General features: G+C 39.8%; 1 protein-coding gene across 1 annotated transcript in view; it reads left to right on the plus strand.

The window, feature by feature from the left end:
- HEPH (hephaestin) overlaps positions 1 to 19,245 on the plus strand; it is a 67,803-nt gene that overhangs the window by 19,238 nt on the left and 29,320 nt on the right. Inside the window, exons 9-13 of the mRNA XM_090263877.1 lie at positions 3,614 to 3,745; positions 5,496 to 5,707; positions 6,620 to 6,770; positions 9,105 to 9,317; positions 18,988 to 19,201. Coding sequence (XP_090120003.1) covers positions 3,614 to 3,745; positions 5,496 to 5,707; positions 6,620 to 6,770; positions 9,105 to 9,317; positions 18,988 to 19,201 — 922 coding nt within the window. The remainder of the gene's footprint in view (positions 1 to 3,613; positions 3,746 to 5,495; positions 5,708 to 6,619; positions 6,771 to 9,104; positions 9,318 to 18,987; positions 19,202 to 19,245) is intronic.

Genomic DNA, 19,245 nt, shown 5'->3' on the forward strand with positions numbered 1-19,245 from the left:
CTGGGGAGGACTTAGAAACTGGAGCCTGGGGTAGCTCAGAGGCACACTCTAGACCTGTATCTCCCAAAGTGAGTATTAACAGATGAGTGTTTGGTACAAAAAGGTTATGTTTTTGGAATATGTCTGTTACATCTAGGTTATTCAATTTGTTGGTATACAATTGCTCATAGTAATCTCTTATCATCTTTTCTTTCTGTAGGATTGGTAGTAATGTCTCCACTTTCATTTCTGATTTTATTAATTTGAGTTTTACCCCTTTTTTCTTAATCCATCTATGAAACGATTTATGAATTTTGTTGATCTTTTTGATGAACCAACTTTTGGTTTTGTTGATTTTCTTTATTTTCTTATTCTCTATTTCATTTATCACTGCTGTATTTTCTTCATTAGCTTTGGGTTTAGTTTGTTTTTTTTTTCCTGTTTTATTAACTTGTAAAGTTAGGTTCTTGATTTGAGATCTTTCTTTTTTTTTTTTTAATGTAAGTGTTCATAGCTATAAATTTTCCCCTTTGCAGCACTTTCAGGTTTTGGTATGTTGTGTTTTCATTTTCATATGCCTCTAAGTATTTTCTAAGTTTCTATAATTTTTTCTTTGGTCCATTGGTTCTTTAAAATTGTGTTGTTTGATTTCCACAATTTGTATTAATAAATTGTCTATTTTTTCTTCTTTTATTGATTTCAAACTTTATTCCATTGTGGTTGGAGAAGATAATTTGTATAACTTTTTAAATCTATTGAGGCTTAATTGGTCCCATGTGTACTTGAGAAGAATATGTATTCTGTTGTTGTATGGTAGTGTTCTGTATTTTTTTAAAGTATATTTTATTGGTTATGTTGTTACAGTAGTCCCAATTTTTCCCCTTTGCTCCCTTCTGCCCAGTACCCCCTTCCCTTCAGTAATCCCACCCCCCTTAGTTCATGTCCATGGGTCGTGCATATAAGTTCTTGGGCTTCACCCTTTGCTATATTATTTTTAACTTTACCGTGTCTATTTTGTATCAACCAAATATGCTTCTTGATCCCTGCACCATTTCCCCCTTTCTCCCCCTTCCCCTCCCAGCTGATAACCCTCCAGATGATCCCCATACCTATGATTTTGTTCCTATACTGGTTTCCTTAGTTGGATTTTGTTTTTATTTTTTAGATTCGGTTATTGATAGATGTGAATTTGTTGTCATTTTAATGTTCACAATTTTGATCTTCTTTTTCTTAAGTAAGTCACTTTGACATTTCATATAATAATGGCTTGGTGATGATGAACTGCTTTAGTTTTGCCTTGTCTGGGAAGCACTTCATCTGCCCTTCCATTCTAAATGATAGCTTTGCTGGATAAAGTAATCCTGGTTGTAGGTCCTTGCTTTTCATCACCTTGAATACTTCTTGACAGCCCTTTCTTGCCTGAAAAGTTTCTTTCGAGAAATCAGCTGACAGTCTTATAGGTACCCCTTTGTAGGTAACTCTCTACTTTTCTCTTGCTACTTTTAAGATTCTCTCTTTATCTTTTACCTTTGGCATTTTAATTATGATGTGTCTTCATGTGGTCCTTTTGGGTCTAGCTTGTTCGGGACTCTGTGCTTCCTGGACTTGTATGTCTATTTCCTTTGCCAAACTTGGCAAGTTGTCCTTCATTACTTTTTCACATAAGATTTCAATTTCTTGCTCTTTCTCTTCTCCTTCTGGCATCCCTATGGTTCGGATGTTGGCATGTTTAAAGTTGTCCCAGAGGTTCCTAAGCCTCTCCTCATTTTTTTCAGTTCTTGTTTCCTCATTCTGTACTAGTTGACTGTGTTCTTCTTCCTTATGTTCCAAATCACTCATTTGAACCCCAGTTTCCTTCCCTTTACCATTGGTTTTGTGTGGATTTTCCTTCATTTCATTTACCTTTTCCCTTATGCGTTTGCTGTACTCAAGCATATCTGTCAAGCCTATGAGCATCTTTATCACCAGTGTTTTGAACTCTGTGTCTGTTAAGTTGGCTATCTCCTTGTTGCTTAGTTCTCCCACTGGAACCTTGATCTGTTCCCCCTTTTGGGCAATACTTCTGTGTCTACTCATTTTGACAGGCTCCTGTGTTTGTTTGCCTCTGTGTCTTAGGTAGAGCTCTCGCACCTGTTATGTTGTAAAGGGCAGAGTCTTAAGTATTCATCAGTACAGGGCGACCCATTTCACCATGTTGTGGCACTGTGTGTGGGGGAGTGGTATGAGAGGGAACAATACTATTTGCTCAGTACTCACCCCTTTTCCAGGCACTTCTGCCACTTCTGTATGGGACTGGCACCTCTCTAGGTGTTTCTCTGGCCGTCGTTCCCAAGTGGGTGGTCTACGGATGTTCTTGGACTGTGGGGGACCTTTAAACAAGTGGACTCTGCTGAGAGACTGGCAGTTTCTTCCTCAGCCCCAACTGGCAGTTTCTTCCTCAGCCCCAACTCCCACTGGTTTGCACAGTCAGAAGCAATGCGGCTTGATTTTCCCCAGTGCTGGGACCATGAGCTGTGCAGTCTGCTCTGGGGCTGGGAGTGCTCTCGATGTGTCCCTCCCAACTTTAAAATGTGACACTGTGCTTTCCGCTGGCCTGCCGCTGCCACCACCACGACACCGCATCCTCTCTGCCCTGGCTCCACCCCTCCTACCTGTTTGGATGAGTATTTCTTCTTTATATCTTTGTTGTGCTTCCATGCAGCTTGATTTTCTGGAACTTCTGGTTGTCTCTAGTTTTGAGGTAGTTGTATTCCTTCTTAGTTGTGGTGGGAGATGCAGCATGTCTGTCTAGGCCTCCATCTTAGCCAGAAGTGTTCTCTATATGTTAGCTCTAGTTGGCTTATTGTGTTATTTAAGTCTCCTATGTATTTACTCATCTTTTGTCTGGTTGTTATATCCGTTATTATGATTGTGATGTTAGTTCCCAGTCTTGATTAGAGGTAAAGCATTAGGTGTGGACATTGAATACAAACCATGCCAGAGGCTCTGAACTAGGGTTAGAGTCAGCATAAGTCCTCAGGTTATTGTCTTGCTATTTCTAGTTGGTCTCAAAAGTAACCTATGTTAGGTTAGAGATGGTGGGTAATGGAGCAAAGAAAAATCCAGTAATCATGGCTAGGCTAGTTACTTCCAGGGCCTTGATAGAAGATAGAATAATTTTATATGCTCAAAATTTATTTAGAATTAAGGCAAGCTCAGATATTTAGATGGCTCTTTCAAAAAAATGCACCTATAGAAACTGGGGCAATAAAGGCAAAGGAAATTGAATTGGACTTGACAGTGGTTTGGGAGAAAGCCCTAGCTTTAGGTCCTGTCTCTGTTCCTAGTTAGTCATTTGAATTTGAGATCAATTCCATCTCTCTGAGCTGAGTTTCCTTATCTGTAAAATGAAAATATCCCCTGCCTGGTATACCTCAGAATGATATTTGAGGATCAAAATGAAATAACAGGTTTTATGGTGCTTTTTGATAGCTATACATTTCAATATACTTGGGAGGGATGTATTCTTATTATTGCAAAGAGAGGAATTCTCTGTCTTTTCCACATCCATTTTCTTTCCCTTTCTTTGTTCTCTTTCCATCCTCCCTTGTCATGCCTGTCTTCATTTTTATTGTTTTCCCTTCCCTTTTAACAGGGCCAGTGATCCGGGCTGAGGTGGGTGACACCATCCAGGTAATCTTCTACAACCGGGCCTCCCAGCCATTCAGCATACAGCCTCATGGGGTCTTTTATGAGAAAGACTACGAGGGAACTGCATACAACGATGGTGAGCAGGCATGGTCTCCAACTAATGAGGGCTGCAGGTAATAGAAAGTCTCTCTAGAGGGAAAATAAATAGGAAGTGAAAGAGGGAGAAGGAGGCAGAATTAATAGCGATGTGTGGATGTTGTTGAATAAATGCATGATATTATAGCAAGGCAGAGCTGGAATCAATAAGAAATATGTTTTAAATATTTCCTGATTATAAAAATAACATATGTATTATGAAATTTTTAAAAATATGAGAAATTATAAAATAAACAAAATCATTCATAGATAAATTGCCATTACATTTTGATATACCTTTAAATATTTTCTGTGTTTATAGAAATCTATATATTTATAAATTTGTGATCAGATGGTTTGTATAGTTTTGTGTCCTAATATTTTCAGTTACCATTATATTTTGCCCATTTTTCCATCCCATTATAGTATTATAAATCTTTTAATGACTACATAATACTCCATCACTTGGGTTTGCCATAATGTATTTACCTTACCCTCTATTGTTTGTACATGTACATTTTAAAAATTATTTTAGAATATTGTAGATCATGAATGCATGAAATGAATACATACATATGGGTTACTATTTCAGGGTGGAAATAGAAGTGAGATTATTGTGCAAGTAATTTTATTCTTTTTTCTGAAAATAATATTAACAGATGCTAGTTCTAAGCCAAAAATATAAAAAAATAATAAAACCATAAGGGGCAAAGTCACAGACAAATCTAGACTAAAAGAGCATCCTACAAAGCAAGTGGTCTAGTCCCTTTACTAAGTCAATGTCATAGGGAAAAAAATTAAAAAGACAACACCAAGGGCAATGTGAAACCCTTATCTGATCCTGTTTGTAAAAAAGTAGTCTTAAGGAACATTTTGGAGGTAATTTAAAATTTTTGTTATAGACTGGATATTAGTGATATTAGGATATTTTTTAGATGTGGCAGTGCTATTGTGGTAATACAGGAGATGCTTACGGATCATTTATAAGTAAAATGTCATGATGCTTGCATTTTACTTCCAAATGATTTAGCAAAAGCAAATAAACCAAAACTATGTGTGTATGTATGTGTAGATATACATACATGTAAATGTAGATGAATTAAAGAATGCAAAATGCTAACAATCAACTCCGGTGGTAGGGTGATTATTGTACTAACTTTTACATTTTTTTTTCTGTATGTTTGAAAATTTAAACTTAAGAACAACGAGTGAATAAGAAAAGGTAAATTAATACCATGCCCCCAACCTGGGGAAATATTTTTTCATTCTCTAAAGCTGTACTCCAAAGCTAACTCCTTCATGTACAATTTTTTAAAATCACTGGAGCCCAGGATGATGACACCTTCTTCAGAACCACTCAAAGATAAAATGGGCTATGGTGGCAGGTAATGAGTCTCTCAACTCTGGAGATTTTAAAGCAGAGCCACAGATATAAGAGCAGATAAATATGTTTTCAAGTGAAGGGTATTCCAAATAAGTTTAAAACACCTATTTATTCCTTAGGTCTTACGAGCTTGGAAGAGTTTGGGGAAGTTTAAATTTCTCCTGCTCATATAACAAGGTGTGGCAAGAAGAACCAAACACTAGTGTCTTGACTTTTACCTAGGATTCTTTTAAATATTCGATATTCCATGTTATTGTTGTTCCTGCTGCTACTCCAAAATGTCTTTGTAGTTTATGATCTTTACCCCCCTGTTTGGAGTGATGATCTTTAATCAATGTGAGTAATGAATTCTATGTTTTCCCTGCAGGCTCACCCCACCCTGGTTTGGTGGCCAAGCCCTTTGAGAAAGTAACATATCGCTGGACAGTACCGTCCCATGCAGGCCCTAGTGCTCAGGATCCTGCCTGTCTCACATGGATGTACTTTTCTGCTGTGGATCCCATCAGAGATACAAATTCTGGTCTGGTGGGCCCTCTACTAGTGTGCAAGGCTGGTTCTCTGGGTGCAGATAGCAAACAGGTATTGCCAAGGTTTCTGGCTGGAAAGTCTGTTGGGAGGAGGATGGGGCTGGGTTGCCAAATAGGAGTTAAATGTGGAACTAGGTTCTAGAGGTGAGAGAATAGAAAAAAAAAATAACCAAGGTATTGAATCAAACTTTAATAGTTGGTGACTTCAAGCTATCTTGCATGTTATTCTTTCACTCACAAACACTTATTATTATTTTTTGCCTTAGTAGCCCCTAACCCTGGTTCCAAATTCTTAAATCTTCTTTAGTATTTGCTAGTCTTCTGTTATATCCAACTCACCATTTCTAGCTGTGTAATCTTGGGCAAGTTACTTAACCTTTCTTTTCTTCAGTTTCCTCATCTATAGTAAAGGGTTAACCATGGAAGAAGGTATCTTGGGTTTCTGTACGGATTAATTACAGTAACCATATAAAATGCTTAACACAGTCTCTGGTACATAATAGCCACTCAGTAAATGTTAGTAGAAGTAATAATAATTAATAGCATAATAATAATTATTATAATTATTTTTCCTCTTATTTTCAACTCCCCCAAGAGCCCTCCTTGGATTCCTAGTCACCTTTTATCACTCCTCCCCAGGTGACTATAGGCTCTCTTTTATCATACTCTATATATTTTTTCCATAACTCACATTTTGCGCTTCTTCTCTGCTCCCTTTCCTACACTCCTCACCTTCAATCTTTTTACTTTATTCTGCTCTCTTTCACCTACCTGTGATTTGTGGTTACCTGAGGAAAACCTGCCTAGCAACAACTGCAGTTCTAGACAGGAGATATGAGCTTGGCTCTGTGTCCCGAACAGGAAATGGTAAAGAATCAGGGATCATTGGGTGTGGAGCATCAGAGTCTACGGCTGCTGAAACGGCTGCCATTTCTCCCTCTCTCCTCTCCCCCTGTGCCTGCAGAAAGGGGTGGATAAAGAATTCTTCCTCCTTTTCACTGTGATGGATGAGAACGAGAGCTGGTACAGCAACGCCAATCAAGAAGCTGCTATGTTGGATTCCCGGCTACTCTCCGAGGATGTCATGGGTTTCCAAGCCTCCAATCGGATGCATGGTACGGGCAGTGAGTGCTTTTGTCCTGAGCTGTGACTGAGAGGTTATTAGTAAAATTGAACCTGAACTTAATTATGAGCCATCTCTGAAAACGTTGATTCTACTGGGGAGCCATACCCAAGAGATGAGCTAGACTGAGGGATTAAACCTGACGACAGGTCTTATACTCAGCACCTTCTTGCACTGTTTCCTGTGTTACACAGTATCAGGAACACTGGACAATGGTACTGTGAAGTGAGGATCGCACAGAAGGTATCCACTATAGACTAAGAAGAGTAGCCTGGATTACACTTTTCCACGCTTATATTCTTCTCCCTTTCCTTTCACTGTGCTTGCTCCACAACCTCATACTTCAGCGAAACAGGGCTATTTTTATCTATATGGATGTACCTTGTACATTTCTAACTTCATCCTTTTTCAATGCTTTGCCCTCCAGTTGAAAGCCCCCTGCTTACATCTTTGCCCCCAGCCTGGGGAAATTTTTTTCATTCTCTAAAGCCATACTCAAAAGCTAACTCCTTCATGTACAATTTTTTTTTATCACCTGAGCCCAGGATGATGACACTTTCTTCTAAACTATTATATTATTGCATATTTATCAGACTATTTTAGTAGCAAGTTTCATACACTCCCCTAAATTTTAGTTAATTGTTACATTTTTTTTACTTCTGCTAAAGTATAATGTCCTTAAAGGTGAGTATAATTTGTTGCTTATCTTTGTATCCTCTACACTGTCTAATACACAGTAAATGATTATGAACCAGTGAACAACCAATCAATGAGTAGGTGGGCAGTTGAGTGAATGAATGGAAATACATGGTCCCAGTTTGCAAGAAGCCCCATCATGTTGCAATGAGATGAGACTAATAACACCCATGAAACAATATAGAACGATCCAAGACATACTATAATTAAGTGCTAAATTGTGTGGAATAGATTTTAAGTGACATAGAGTTCAAATGAGGAGAACATTAATGAGGAACAATCCAATTAAAGGATTTCTGGAAGAAGGGAGTGCTTGAGCCAGGTCTTGAAGGCTGAATGGGTTTGCAGTCAGGCATTATAGGTAGGTGAAGCAGAATCAAAAGGTTAGCAATGTTCCCATCAGCATCTCAGGGGATTAGCAAATAGGGCATTATCATTAAAGCTAGTTTCAGTGGATGTGGGGACATTGAAAAGGGGCCAGCTTCAAGCATGCCTCTCTATATTTTTGAGGTGAATGTAGAAGGTGTGAGAGAATCAGGAACAAGTGTTTTGTCTTTTGGCTCCATCTCTTGGTTCTCATTACTGGTCAGTTACATCAACTGGAAAAAGACAGTCCTGCAAACCAAGTCCATTCCAGTTTGAATTTATGGAATACCTGATTAGTATTAGGCAACATGTTAAGTACTTAGGCAGCCACATAGGTACAGAAAAAAAAAATGTTCTTCCTCTTAGGTCAATCTAATGGGGGAGATAGATCTGTAAGTAAATTACCGGCTTCTGTGGTAAGTGATACAGCAGAATTTTGTGAAGGAAAAGTTTTATGGAAACCAGAGACAGAATAATAACTGTTTCACTGGGGAGGTGACATTTAAGTTGGAGCATGATGGAGCAGTTTGCTATAGAGAGAGAGCAGAGGGAAAGTACAATACATTACAGGCAGAGGAAACAGCATGTACAGTTAACAAGTATCTTATAAGTCTTTGGGCATGCAGAGGCAAATAGAGCTCACGGAATAATTGTGTGTGTGTGTATGTGAGAGGGAGTGGGAGAATAGACTACATGAAAGGGTACCAGGAAGGAGGCTTGTGCAGAAGTTCAGGCCAGAGATGGTGAGGGTGAGAGCCAGAGCACTGGTAGTAAAGATAAAAAGAGGACATAGTTTGAAAACAGAGTATGGAACCTTGGGGAACCCGAACACTTTACAGAGGGATGGGGAATGAAAAAAGTATGGAAGAGGAACAATCAAAGAGATTATAAGAGAACCAGGAAAATGTGGTGCTACAGAAGCCAAGGGAGGAGTTTCAAGAGAGTGGGAATAAGAGAGGTTGGCACTTTTGTATATGTGTGAAGGGGCTGTAGTAGTGGAGAGTAGTTCAGTTTTTCAAGGATGTGAAGTGTGGTGGAGGAGGGGTAGTAGGTGAGGCCAGAAAGGGTTGGGTCCTCATTCCAAAGGGACAGATCTCCATGAGTAGAACTAAAGTGGCTTAGGGAAGAGGGCAGAGGAGTTGAGGATGACTGAGAAATTTAAAGTTGTTGGGAACCACAGTACAGAGCTGATTCCACGCTGCTGGCCAGTGCCCGAGTAGTCTGGTTTCATCTCCCCATCCTGTCTTGTGTTTTTGTTTTCCAGCTATTAACGGGTTTCTGTTCTCTAACCTGCCCAGGCTGGACATGTGCAAGGGTGACACAGTGGCCTGGCACCTGCTCGGCCTGGGCACAGAGAGTGACGTGCATGGGGTCATGTTCCAGGGCAACACTGTGCAGCTTCAGGGCATGAGGAAGAGTTCAGCCATGCTCTTCCCTCACACCTTTGCCATGGCCATCATGCAGCCCGACAACCCCGGTAAGTACCTTAGCAGCTGGCCCTAGGCTGAGAGGCTTTGTTAGGCATGGGGCTGGGTGAGGGGGGCTGGTGAAGAGTAAAGAAGAGTCATGTGGTTGGTGCTTAGGGATATTTCAAAACACATTTGTTTCTCCCTCCTCAATGTTCAGTCCATGTTGTGGTTCTTTGGATTATCACCTCAGCTGCAGGCAAATTAGAGTGAAAAACTAAGGAAACTCATTCTGGAACAACGGAAGAGAAATAGGGATGCTGCCTAGGATCAGAGAGGATGGTAGGGGGAACTGGAAGAGATTAATCAAAGAAAATACATGCATATGTGCATGGTCTATGGGCACAGACAACAGTGGTGAAGGCCAAGGGGAAAGGTGGGGGCTGGATGGAGAAAGGCAAGAGGGGGGATTGAAAGACATCTGTAATAGTGTCAACAATGAAAAAGGGCGATTTTTATATATGGAGAGAGTAGACTTGGCCATGTAGCTCTTGGGCACGTAGAGATTCCATAGATATAATCCTTGCTTTGGTGGTGGGGGAGGTTCATGAAATGTACCTATAAGCACTTGCAACTCTGATATTCTGTGAGGATTTCTGAAACTTCTGATGGGAGTTAGGTGGGGATTAGTTATAACAATTTTAGATCAAGAAGCAGAACACAGGAACTTTTAGTTCAGGCTCTTTCAGAAACTTGCTGTTTAACTTTGGTCTAATCACTCCTCTCTCTGTGGCTAGATTTCTTTCTCTGTCCATCCCTCTCCCTCCTGGCCTTTTTTGTCCTCTTTTTCTCTCTCTCTGCCTTCTTTCTCTACCTGTCTCTCCATCCCCTTCTCTTTGTCTTTCTTTCAATAAGGAATTTGACTTGAACTTTTCTTCAGATTCCATCTATGTCTAACATTTAATAATGCAGCAGTAATTTCTCTTTGTAGTTCCTAGGGTATATACTTTTTCTAGGCAGTAGATGGCAATAGTGTTTGTAAGGAAAATCTGTCAGTTCCATGTATTTCCCACTAAACTTTATTTTAGTTCTTTAGATGCCATTCATACTTGGAAAAAGTCCCTAAGCAAAACAAGTCTCTTGGCAATTTATTAATTTAATCCTGGCACTGGGTTTAATAAGCATTTGACATAAAGCTGGTCTCCACAGATGTCTGGATCCTCATTTTTGCCCATCTACCTCAGATATTTTTTGGTTTGGGAGAGAAGCTAGCAAATTAAAAACAATAGTTAAGAGCTGAAAGGAACAACAGAAATACGTGCTTTTAGAGAGGCCTGTAGTGGGGAACTTCTGAGTAAGGAAGGCTTTTCTCTCTAGCCTTTATTCCAAAGCTAAATCCTAGGCTTAATCTCCTTCCTACAAAATTAGGCAGGCTCCCCAGCCATGTCTATGTGTCTCCCCAGGGCTCGCGCTTACTTTGGATGAACAAAATTATTTTTGTATCACACTGAGGCCCAAGGATGATAGCTTTAGATGGCTTAAAACCATTATGATCTGGTATGGGGAGGAGAAGGTGTGAATGGGTTTATAAAAGTAAAGGTTTGAAAGGTTACTCTTCGTCAAGAGTCATAGAATGTGGGAAATGGTAGAACCCCTTTAGGATAATCTTAATTCACTTATTTTTTTTAATGGGAGAAAGAGACAGAGACCTGAAAGGGGAAAATGCTTTGTTCAAATTAGAGATGTTGGCTCTATTTTTCTTCATTTTTCTCTTGCCCATCCTCCATCAACTCTTATTCATTCTTCCTCCTAGATGACATCTTCAATCTGAAGTCTCCTTCATTCTGCCCTGGGGGCTTGCTCTCTGATTAAGACTGAGAGAGACCATTGTTAGTAACTCTTCAAAGATAAGGCAAAAGTAAAGAGTTCATGGAAAAGTAAGGATCAGAATGTGGCTTTGGGGTTATAGAGAAAGGAATAGTGATGAGGATTGGCAAATATATATATGATTGAGCAGCTTTTCAGATTACTTAAGAACATCACCAGAGAGATTTGACATGCTGTGTGCTGGAGGCTCACAATTATGATGAACAAAATAGAAAAACAAATGCCCAGAAAAAAATGCAGCAAAGTATTAAAAAGTGTTTCAGTTATGTGGGTTTGTTGGTAATTTTTTATCCTCTTTTTCCTCTGCTTTAAATTTTAATAAGCCTGTATTTCATTTAATAGAAATAATGTTGTATTTAAAAATATCATACTGCATAATATACATCAACTGTTTCATAGAACTACTGATACCAGAGCTTTCATAGCCAGGATAAGTGGCAGATAAAAAGGATGGAGCAATGAGTTTTCTCCTTTCTCCTCTCATCCCTCATTTTTCCTTTTCCTATTTTATCCTTTCTTTCTGCTCTTCTTTCCTTTTTATACATTTCTTCTTTCTTTTTACTTTCTATACTTTCTTCTTTCCTTCTTTTTCTTTCACTATTTTTTACCCCATCTTGCTTTTGTCTTTCCTTCTCTTTCATCCTGTTTCTTCCTTTTAAAGATTTTATTTTTTATTTACAGAGAAAGGGGAAGGGAGGGAGAAAGAGAGAGAGAGAAGCATTAATGTGTGGTTGCCCCTGCATGCCCCCAACTGGGGACCTGGCCCGAAACCCAGGCATGTGCCATGGCTGGGAATTGAACTGCCTGCCCTTTGGTTCACAGCCTGATGTTCAATCCACAAAGCCACACCAGCCAGGGCTCATTCCTTTTCTTTATTTTTGTTTGTCTTCCTTTCTCTTTTTTTCTTCTTCTTTCCTCCTGTTTTTTTCTTCAATCTGTATCTTTTCTTTTCTCTCTCCTTGTCTTTCTGTTTTTCCTTTTTTTCTTCCTTTTTATTTTCCTTTTCTATTACAATTACATTTTTCCCAAAACATAGAAAACATTTGTTTTCTTTCACTTGTTGGTCTGGATCCTAGGGATGTGAGGATGAGTAAGGCAGCTAAAGGTAGATAGATATGTAAACAATATTCATAAGGCTATGATAATGCTATCTGTTAAGAGCTATGGTAATACAGAAAGATATAACTATTTCTGCCTGGCTTGTAGAGTCAGGGAAAGCAGACATTCAAACTGACCCTTTAAAGATAAGTAAACTGTCACCAGGCAAAGAAAGGGGATGGTTGTGAAGAAGGCATTTTAGGCAGTATACTCCATATAGGCAGTGGCTTGGAAACAGTGTCTACCTGGAAACTGTCGCATAGACTGATTTGATTCAATGTTTCTCAACTCAAGGTAGTGTGCTAAAAGGTATTTGGAAATGCGTGGAGTTGCTTTTAGTTCTTATATGACTGGGAACATGGCAATGGTTATACTGTCATTTAGAGGGTGGGAGTCAGAGATACTAAAACTTTCTGCAATATGTAGGATATTCTTAAGCAATGAAGAATAGTCTCATGTAAAAGTCTAATAGCTGCTATGTTGAGGAATACTGAGAAGTAAGGTTTAAGAGGAGGCTCAACAGGAGGCTATTGCAAGAGAAGGTGAGAACCCTGCTGATTAGTGGGAACAACAGCAATGTGAGCAGGGGAAGAGTTTAAGGGATATTTGAGAGAGATGATGGGACTTTGTTGAGGTGCTGCACAAGAAGAAAGGATATCTGAAGTTTCTAGCTTGTGCACCTAGGTGTGGTATCTTTAACCAAGTGAGCAAATACAGAAGCATGAGTGAGGTAGTAAGATTTGGGTCAAAAGTTGTCATCTGGGGGTATGCTGAGTTTAAGTTTCTGGTGAAATCCAGGTTGTGTATGTTTCGCAGCAGGTAGTTGTGAGTAGAAATATAAAGCTTGGAGAAACAGAGCAATTTATATATCCTCATAGTTCAAGTTTATACACATGTAGAGTGATAGGAAAGAAATTTTAAGGCAAAAATATATATTTAAGAGGTAAGAGGGAAAAGAGAAACCAGAATAAGGAGACAGAAAATAATTAGTCAAAGTGGTAGGAGGAGATTCAAGCACCAAGGCAGAAGAATGTTAAAAAAGAAGTGGCGGGACTTCCGGCCAAGATGGAGGCTTAGACGGACACGCTAGGTCTCCCTCTACAACTAGAGAGGAATACAACTACTTCAAAACAAAGGATAACTAGAAATTCCAGAAAATAAAACTACACGGAAGTCCAACATATGAAGTTATAAACCAGCGGTGCCATTTGGGCAGGTAAGAGTTAAAGAGGGCAGCGCTGTTTGCGGTCGCACCTGAGACAGCGGCGGGGGCGGCGAAAAATCCCGGCTGCAGTCAAGCCCCTGGCAGTGCGCGACCCCAGCGCTGGGGAGAGCGGCCGCCGCATCGCCTTGAACAGTGAGGCCCAGGGGGGCGGGAGGACGGATCCCGGTCTCCTAGCTGAATAACTGTGTGAACCCATCTTGGACCCCCGCCCCCAAAGAAAGCACCACAGGGCTGCGAAATAGGTCGCGGACAGGCAGGCACCGGTCGCTGAATTGTGATGCGTACGCAGGCACTGCCCCCTACAGCCGGCCCAAGAAAACAAAACGCATCTGTCAAAATGAGGCAGACAACTATAGAAATCCCGGTGGCACAGCTCACCAGGAAACAGATAGAGAACCTGACAGATGAACAGATAAGAAACCTGTCAGAGGCTCAGTTCTGGGCCATTGTTATCAGGTGGCTTACAGAATTCACAAAAGAGCAGGAAAAAGATGAGAAAGAAGCGAAAAACATTTATAACGAAAGGAACAAAACCACATACGAGACAGATGGTGAGGAAAAAAAATCCAGAGTTCATTTCAACAAACTGGAATATGGAGAAGGAACAAGCAGTCAACCAATGCAGCGAGAGGAAATGGGAAGCAACAATGAGAGGATCAGAAACCTCTGGGACAGCTATAAAAGGCCCAACATAAGAATCATTGGTTTGCCAGAGAGTGAGGAAGATGAACTAGAACTTGAAAAATTGAGTGAAAATATAATAAAGGAGAACTTCCCAGACTTGGGGAAGGGAATAGACTTGCAGGTCCAGGAAGCAAGGAGAGTTCCCAAGAGACTGGACCCAGGGAGAACCACTCCAAGACACATTATAATCAAAATGTCAAAAATTAAAGATAAAGAGAGAATCTTAAAAGCAGCAAGAGAGAAGAAAAGAATTATGTACAAAAGGGTCCCAATTAGACTATCAGCTGACTTCTCAAGGGAGACCCTACAGGCAAGAAGGGACTGGCAAGAAATATTCAAAGTAATGAAAATCCAAAACCTACAACCACGAATACTCTATCCAGCGAAATTGTCATTCAGAATAGAAGGACAGAGAAAGTGTTTCCAGGACAAAATAAAACTGAAAGAGTTCATTAGATCCAAACCACTGTTATATGAGATGTTAAAGGGACTGGTTTAAAAAACAGAAGCTAGGGAGATGAAACAAAGGCAAACTAAACAGGCAACGAGAGTGGAAAAGGAACTGTGGGTATGGGAAGCATATTGGGGGGAGGTCAACAGGGAGGGGGAGTGGGAAGAGGGAGGGAGATGATATAGGAATTGGGGATCATGGTAGGAGGGAATGGAATAGACGGAGAGAGGTTGGGAGGAACTGTATGCACAACTAATGGGCATAATCTAAAAGGGGGGGACAACTGGAGGGAGGGGGGCCACCGTGTGGAGGGGAGCAGAGGGAAGGGAAATTGGCACAAATGTAATATTTTAATCAATAAAACACATTAAATCTGAAAAAAAAAAAGAAGTGGCTTAGAAAACATAACAATATCCATATGAGAAAACTCAGATGATGTGCTAGTCCAAGGTCACATGCCTTTCCCAAAATGTCTTCTATTTGTTTCTATCCCCTCCAGTGATAATCAGACCTTCTTCTCCACACCAATCCTTGAGATATGACTTTTTGATAGTATATACAATCATCCATTTGCAAAAACATTTATTCACTCACATGTATTGCACACCATTCATCTGCTAAGTCTAAGGTAGGGAGGTAAAAATATAGACATGAGCTTTACTGTGAGGGGATATCTGCAATGAACACATAAAACACATATATAAAATAAGATAATTTCAGATCATGATCTATATCATGAAGGAAATAAAATACAATGATAAGATAAAATGATTACTTTAGAGATGGTGTTTAGGGAAGGCCTTTTTGAGAATGTAACATTTACCCAGAAACCTAAATGATGAGGATAAAGGAACTATATGAAGATATCTGAGCAGAACATTTCAGATAGACCAGCAAGTACAAATGTCCAAAGGTGGGGAAAAAGCATGTCTTGTTTAAGAGTCAGAAATAGGACAAGGAGCAGAATAGCAGTCAATAGGGGGGAAGGGGAGGGAGAGAAGGGGGTAAGGAAGGGAAGGGTTTAGTCAAGGAACGTGTATAAATGACTCATGGACATGGACAACGGGAAGGGATATGATTGTGGGAGAAGGGGTGGGTTGGGTGAGGGAGAACAATGGGGGAAAAATGGGACAACTGTAATTGAAAAACCAAAAAGTAAAAGAGGAAAAAAAAAAAAGAAAGAAAGAAAGAAGGGCAGTATGTTTGGAATGTAGTGAGCTAGGAGAAGACTGAAATGACATGAGGTCATAGAGGTTGGGCAGAATCTTTTCAAGGAGTTGTAAGGCCTTGTTGACCATAGTCTGTAGTTTGGATTGTATTCTGAGTAAGAATGGAACATTTAAAGCAAGGGAGCAATGTGCTCTGGATTATATTTGTTAAAGATAATACTGGATCTTATATGGAGAATGGTTGGAGAGGGAAGGAGAAGAAGCAGAGGGGACAGTTTGGGAGACTATTGAAGTGTTCTAGGTGAGAGGTGATGGTGGCTTTGACTAGGAAAGTGAGAGTGAAAATGGAAGGATAATTGTGAAGGAAGAACTGATATGATTCACTGATGGAATAGATATTTAGACACGGAGGTAGGGGAAATAGAAGAGTTGAGGAGTAGTTATGGAAAGAAGAGTAGATTCTTTCAAGAGTTTATAAACTTGGGGCAGTGGAGAGCAATGGGGGAAAACTGGGACAACTGTAATAGAAAAATTTAAAAAGAGTCTATAAACTAGTGGAAAAGAGTGCTTATGTGTACTCTAAACCAAAACAAAATAAAAACAGACTCAATGAAACAAAGACCAAAAAGATGGCTGCTTAAAGGGAAGGAGATGGGTTAAAAAGGTGAAAGGAAATATAATCATAATATTGTGATTAGTCTACATGATAACAGATTAATAGAATTAGTGGGGTGGTCACATTGTAAAGTACAAAAATGGCAAATCACTATATTGTATACCTGAAAGTGATATAAATAATATTATATATCAACTATACTTAAGTAAAAAATAGATAAAAAATAGAAATGAGCACTTAGTGCTTAAACATGTGGTTTAGATATGAAGAATGTTAGGAGCAGAGAAGCCAATGATATAGAGGTTGGTGTGGGCCAGAATAGCCAGGGAGGGCTTCCTGGAAGAGATTAAAGATGAATTTGGTCTTAGAGAATAAGTGAGCTCTCAGAGATATTTGTTGGAGGTATAGGTAGCTATAGTCCAGAAAGGGAATAACAACATAACTGAAAATTCCAACACAAGAACAAGATATGTGAGAGGGGAAGTCAGGGACAGATTTAATTGGAGTCCTTATTAAATTTGGAAAAGAATGGCAAGTGGGATTGGGTTTATAGAGAGGTCTTTACAAGCCAGGTAGATGAGTTTGTAGTAATAAGTTAGGCAGTAGGCAACAAGGAAATGATGAAAAATGTTCCAAGAAAGTTGGCTTTTTCTGATTAACATTCTATGAGCCCTAGTGTCCTTGACATAGAAACCTGGGGCTTGAGATCACGTCCAGGCAGTGGCACAACTCAGACATGCAAGACTTTCATTAAACATTTCATTGTAAAAACCTCGGGAAGGCCATTTCAAATCTCTTGGGTGTAAGCATCCTTGTGATTAAGAAGTTCTTTTTTCCAAATTCCCTCAAGAAGACTGTAACTTTGAAGGGGACTGAGACATCATTTTCTTATACACAATGTTTCTCGTATCTTCTTCAATAAATGTCTTTCTTTTTCATGTTATGTGGCTGGATACTTTCTGGATAGACCTCATATATTACCAATCACGGGTCTGGGAGTGAGCATCAGGTCCAAGAGTGACAAATCAGAGTTCCTGTCCCAAACTCCCAACACCTGGACAAAGCTAATTAGCCCATGTATGGGGATATCTCATTAAAAGATATGAAAGGACCCAGAAAGAGAAAGAGAAAGCAATCAGTTCCTTTCAGAAGCAGTATCTAAAAAAAAAAAAAAAAAAAAAAAGGAAGTTCTTTTTTATTTTAATTATTTTTTTTGGTTAATTACAAGTTTCAGGTCTACAACTTTAGAATGCAACATCTGAATACACCATTGTGTGCTCCCTACCCAAAGCCTAGTCCCCCTCCATCACCATATATTTGACCCCCTTTACTCTCTTCATCTTTCTCTCATCTCCCTTCCCCTCTGGTACCCACCATAATGTTGTCTGTGTCTATGAGTTTGTTTGTTGCTTTTTTTTTTTTTTTTTTTTTTTTTTTTTTTTTTTTTTTTTTTGAGCAGTAAAGCGAGGCCTTTATTCACCAGTCTGCAGAGCCGGGCGCACCCTCATAGTCAGGAGAATGTGCGCTGTTTGTTGCTTTTTGTTTTATATTCCACATATGAGTGTAATTGTATGGCTCTTGTCCTTTTCCGTCTGATTTATTTCACTTAGCAAGAAGTTCATTTTTTATATATCTATTGAGGTTCACCTTTATTTCTTTGCTACATGGCTGGAAAGGTAGACATCTGGTCAGTGCCTTTCTTGGAATAATAATTATTACAGCTTTAGTTATTTATAGTTTCACTTATTGAATGTTTACTATATACTATAAGGGAGTAAACCCCGACAGAAAATCCGGAGCCGGAGTCCCTAAGGCGGTTTGACGTTGTAGTCAACACCGGCAACTCCTGCGGCGCACCTGAACCCAAGCTGTATCGACTCCGTCTTTCCCTTGGACCCTTCAGCTGCGAAGAGAGGGGGGGTCTGCTGCATGGGCAACAGCAGACCCTCCATATTACCCTGCCCAGGCTCTGTAGCTTCAGCGTCATCACAAGATGTCGATTCAACACGGGAGGAGACAGATACCATGTCACTCCCGAGTCGGACTGCACAGCCATTCTCGGCGGTGCAGATGGACTCTTAAGAAGCTACACCATCGTCTCTCGAGACGGACGGCTGCCGACGACTATATACTATGCTAAACAATGTGTGCATATTATTCCATTTAATTCTATAACAACCCAGTGAAGTAACTAAAATTATACCCATTTTTACCATAAGGGAACTGAAATATACAGAGGTATAAAAATTGCCTCAAGATTATATAGTTAATGTGTCAGGTAAGATTACCAAACATCCTAGTTTGTTCAGAACTCAGGTGTTTCCAGGGTTATGTGACTTTTAGGGATAAAACTTGGAAAGCCCTGGATAAACAAGGTCATCCTAGTGGCAGAGTTTACTTTTAAACCTAGACAGTGCATACTTGGAGCTTGAACTCTTAACCTCTATGCTCATTGCTCTCAATACACTTGTAATAACTTTTATGTAATGCATAGATTACTGTTATCTGAAACTACCCATTCTTTGCAGTATGCCTAGAAAGAAGCTTGGAATATCCCAGGTATTTCACAGGGATATTCTGATGCAGGTTTTGTTCTTTCTTCCTTTCTCAGGGATATTTGAGATTTACTGCCAGGAAGGTAGCCATAGAGAATCAGGGATGAAGGCAATCTATAATGTCTCCCAGTGTCCTGCTCGCCAAGCCACCCCTCGCCAACGCTACCAGGCTGCAAGAACCTACTACATTATGGCAGAAGAAGTGGAGTGGGACTATTGCCCTGACAGGAGCTGGGAACTGGAATGGCACAACCAATCTGAGAAGGACAGGTAAGGCTTCAGAAAAGAAGTTACACTTTCAGAACTCTGGATCA

This window comes from Furipterus horrens, unplaced genomic scaffold (genome assembly GCF_987537825.1).
Source record: "Furipterus horrens unplaced genomic scaffold, mFurHor1.1.pri manual_scaffold_17, whole genome shotgun sequence".
Taxonomy (NCBI): Eukaryota; Metazoa; Chordata; class Mammalia; order Chiroptera; family Furipteridae; genus Furipterus; species Furipterus horrens.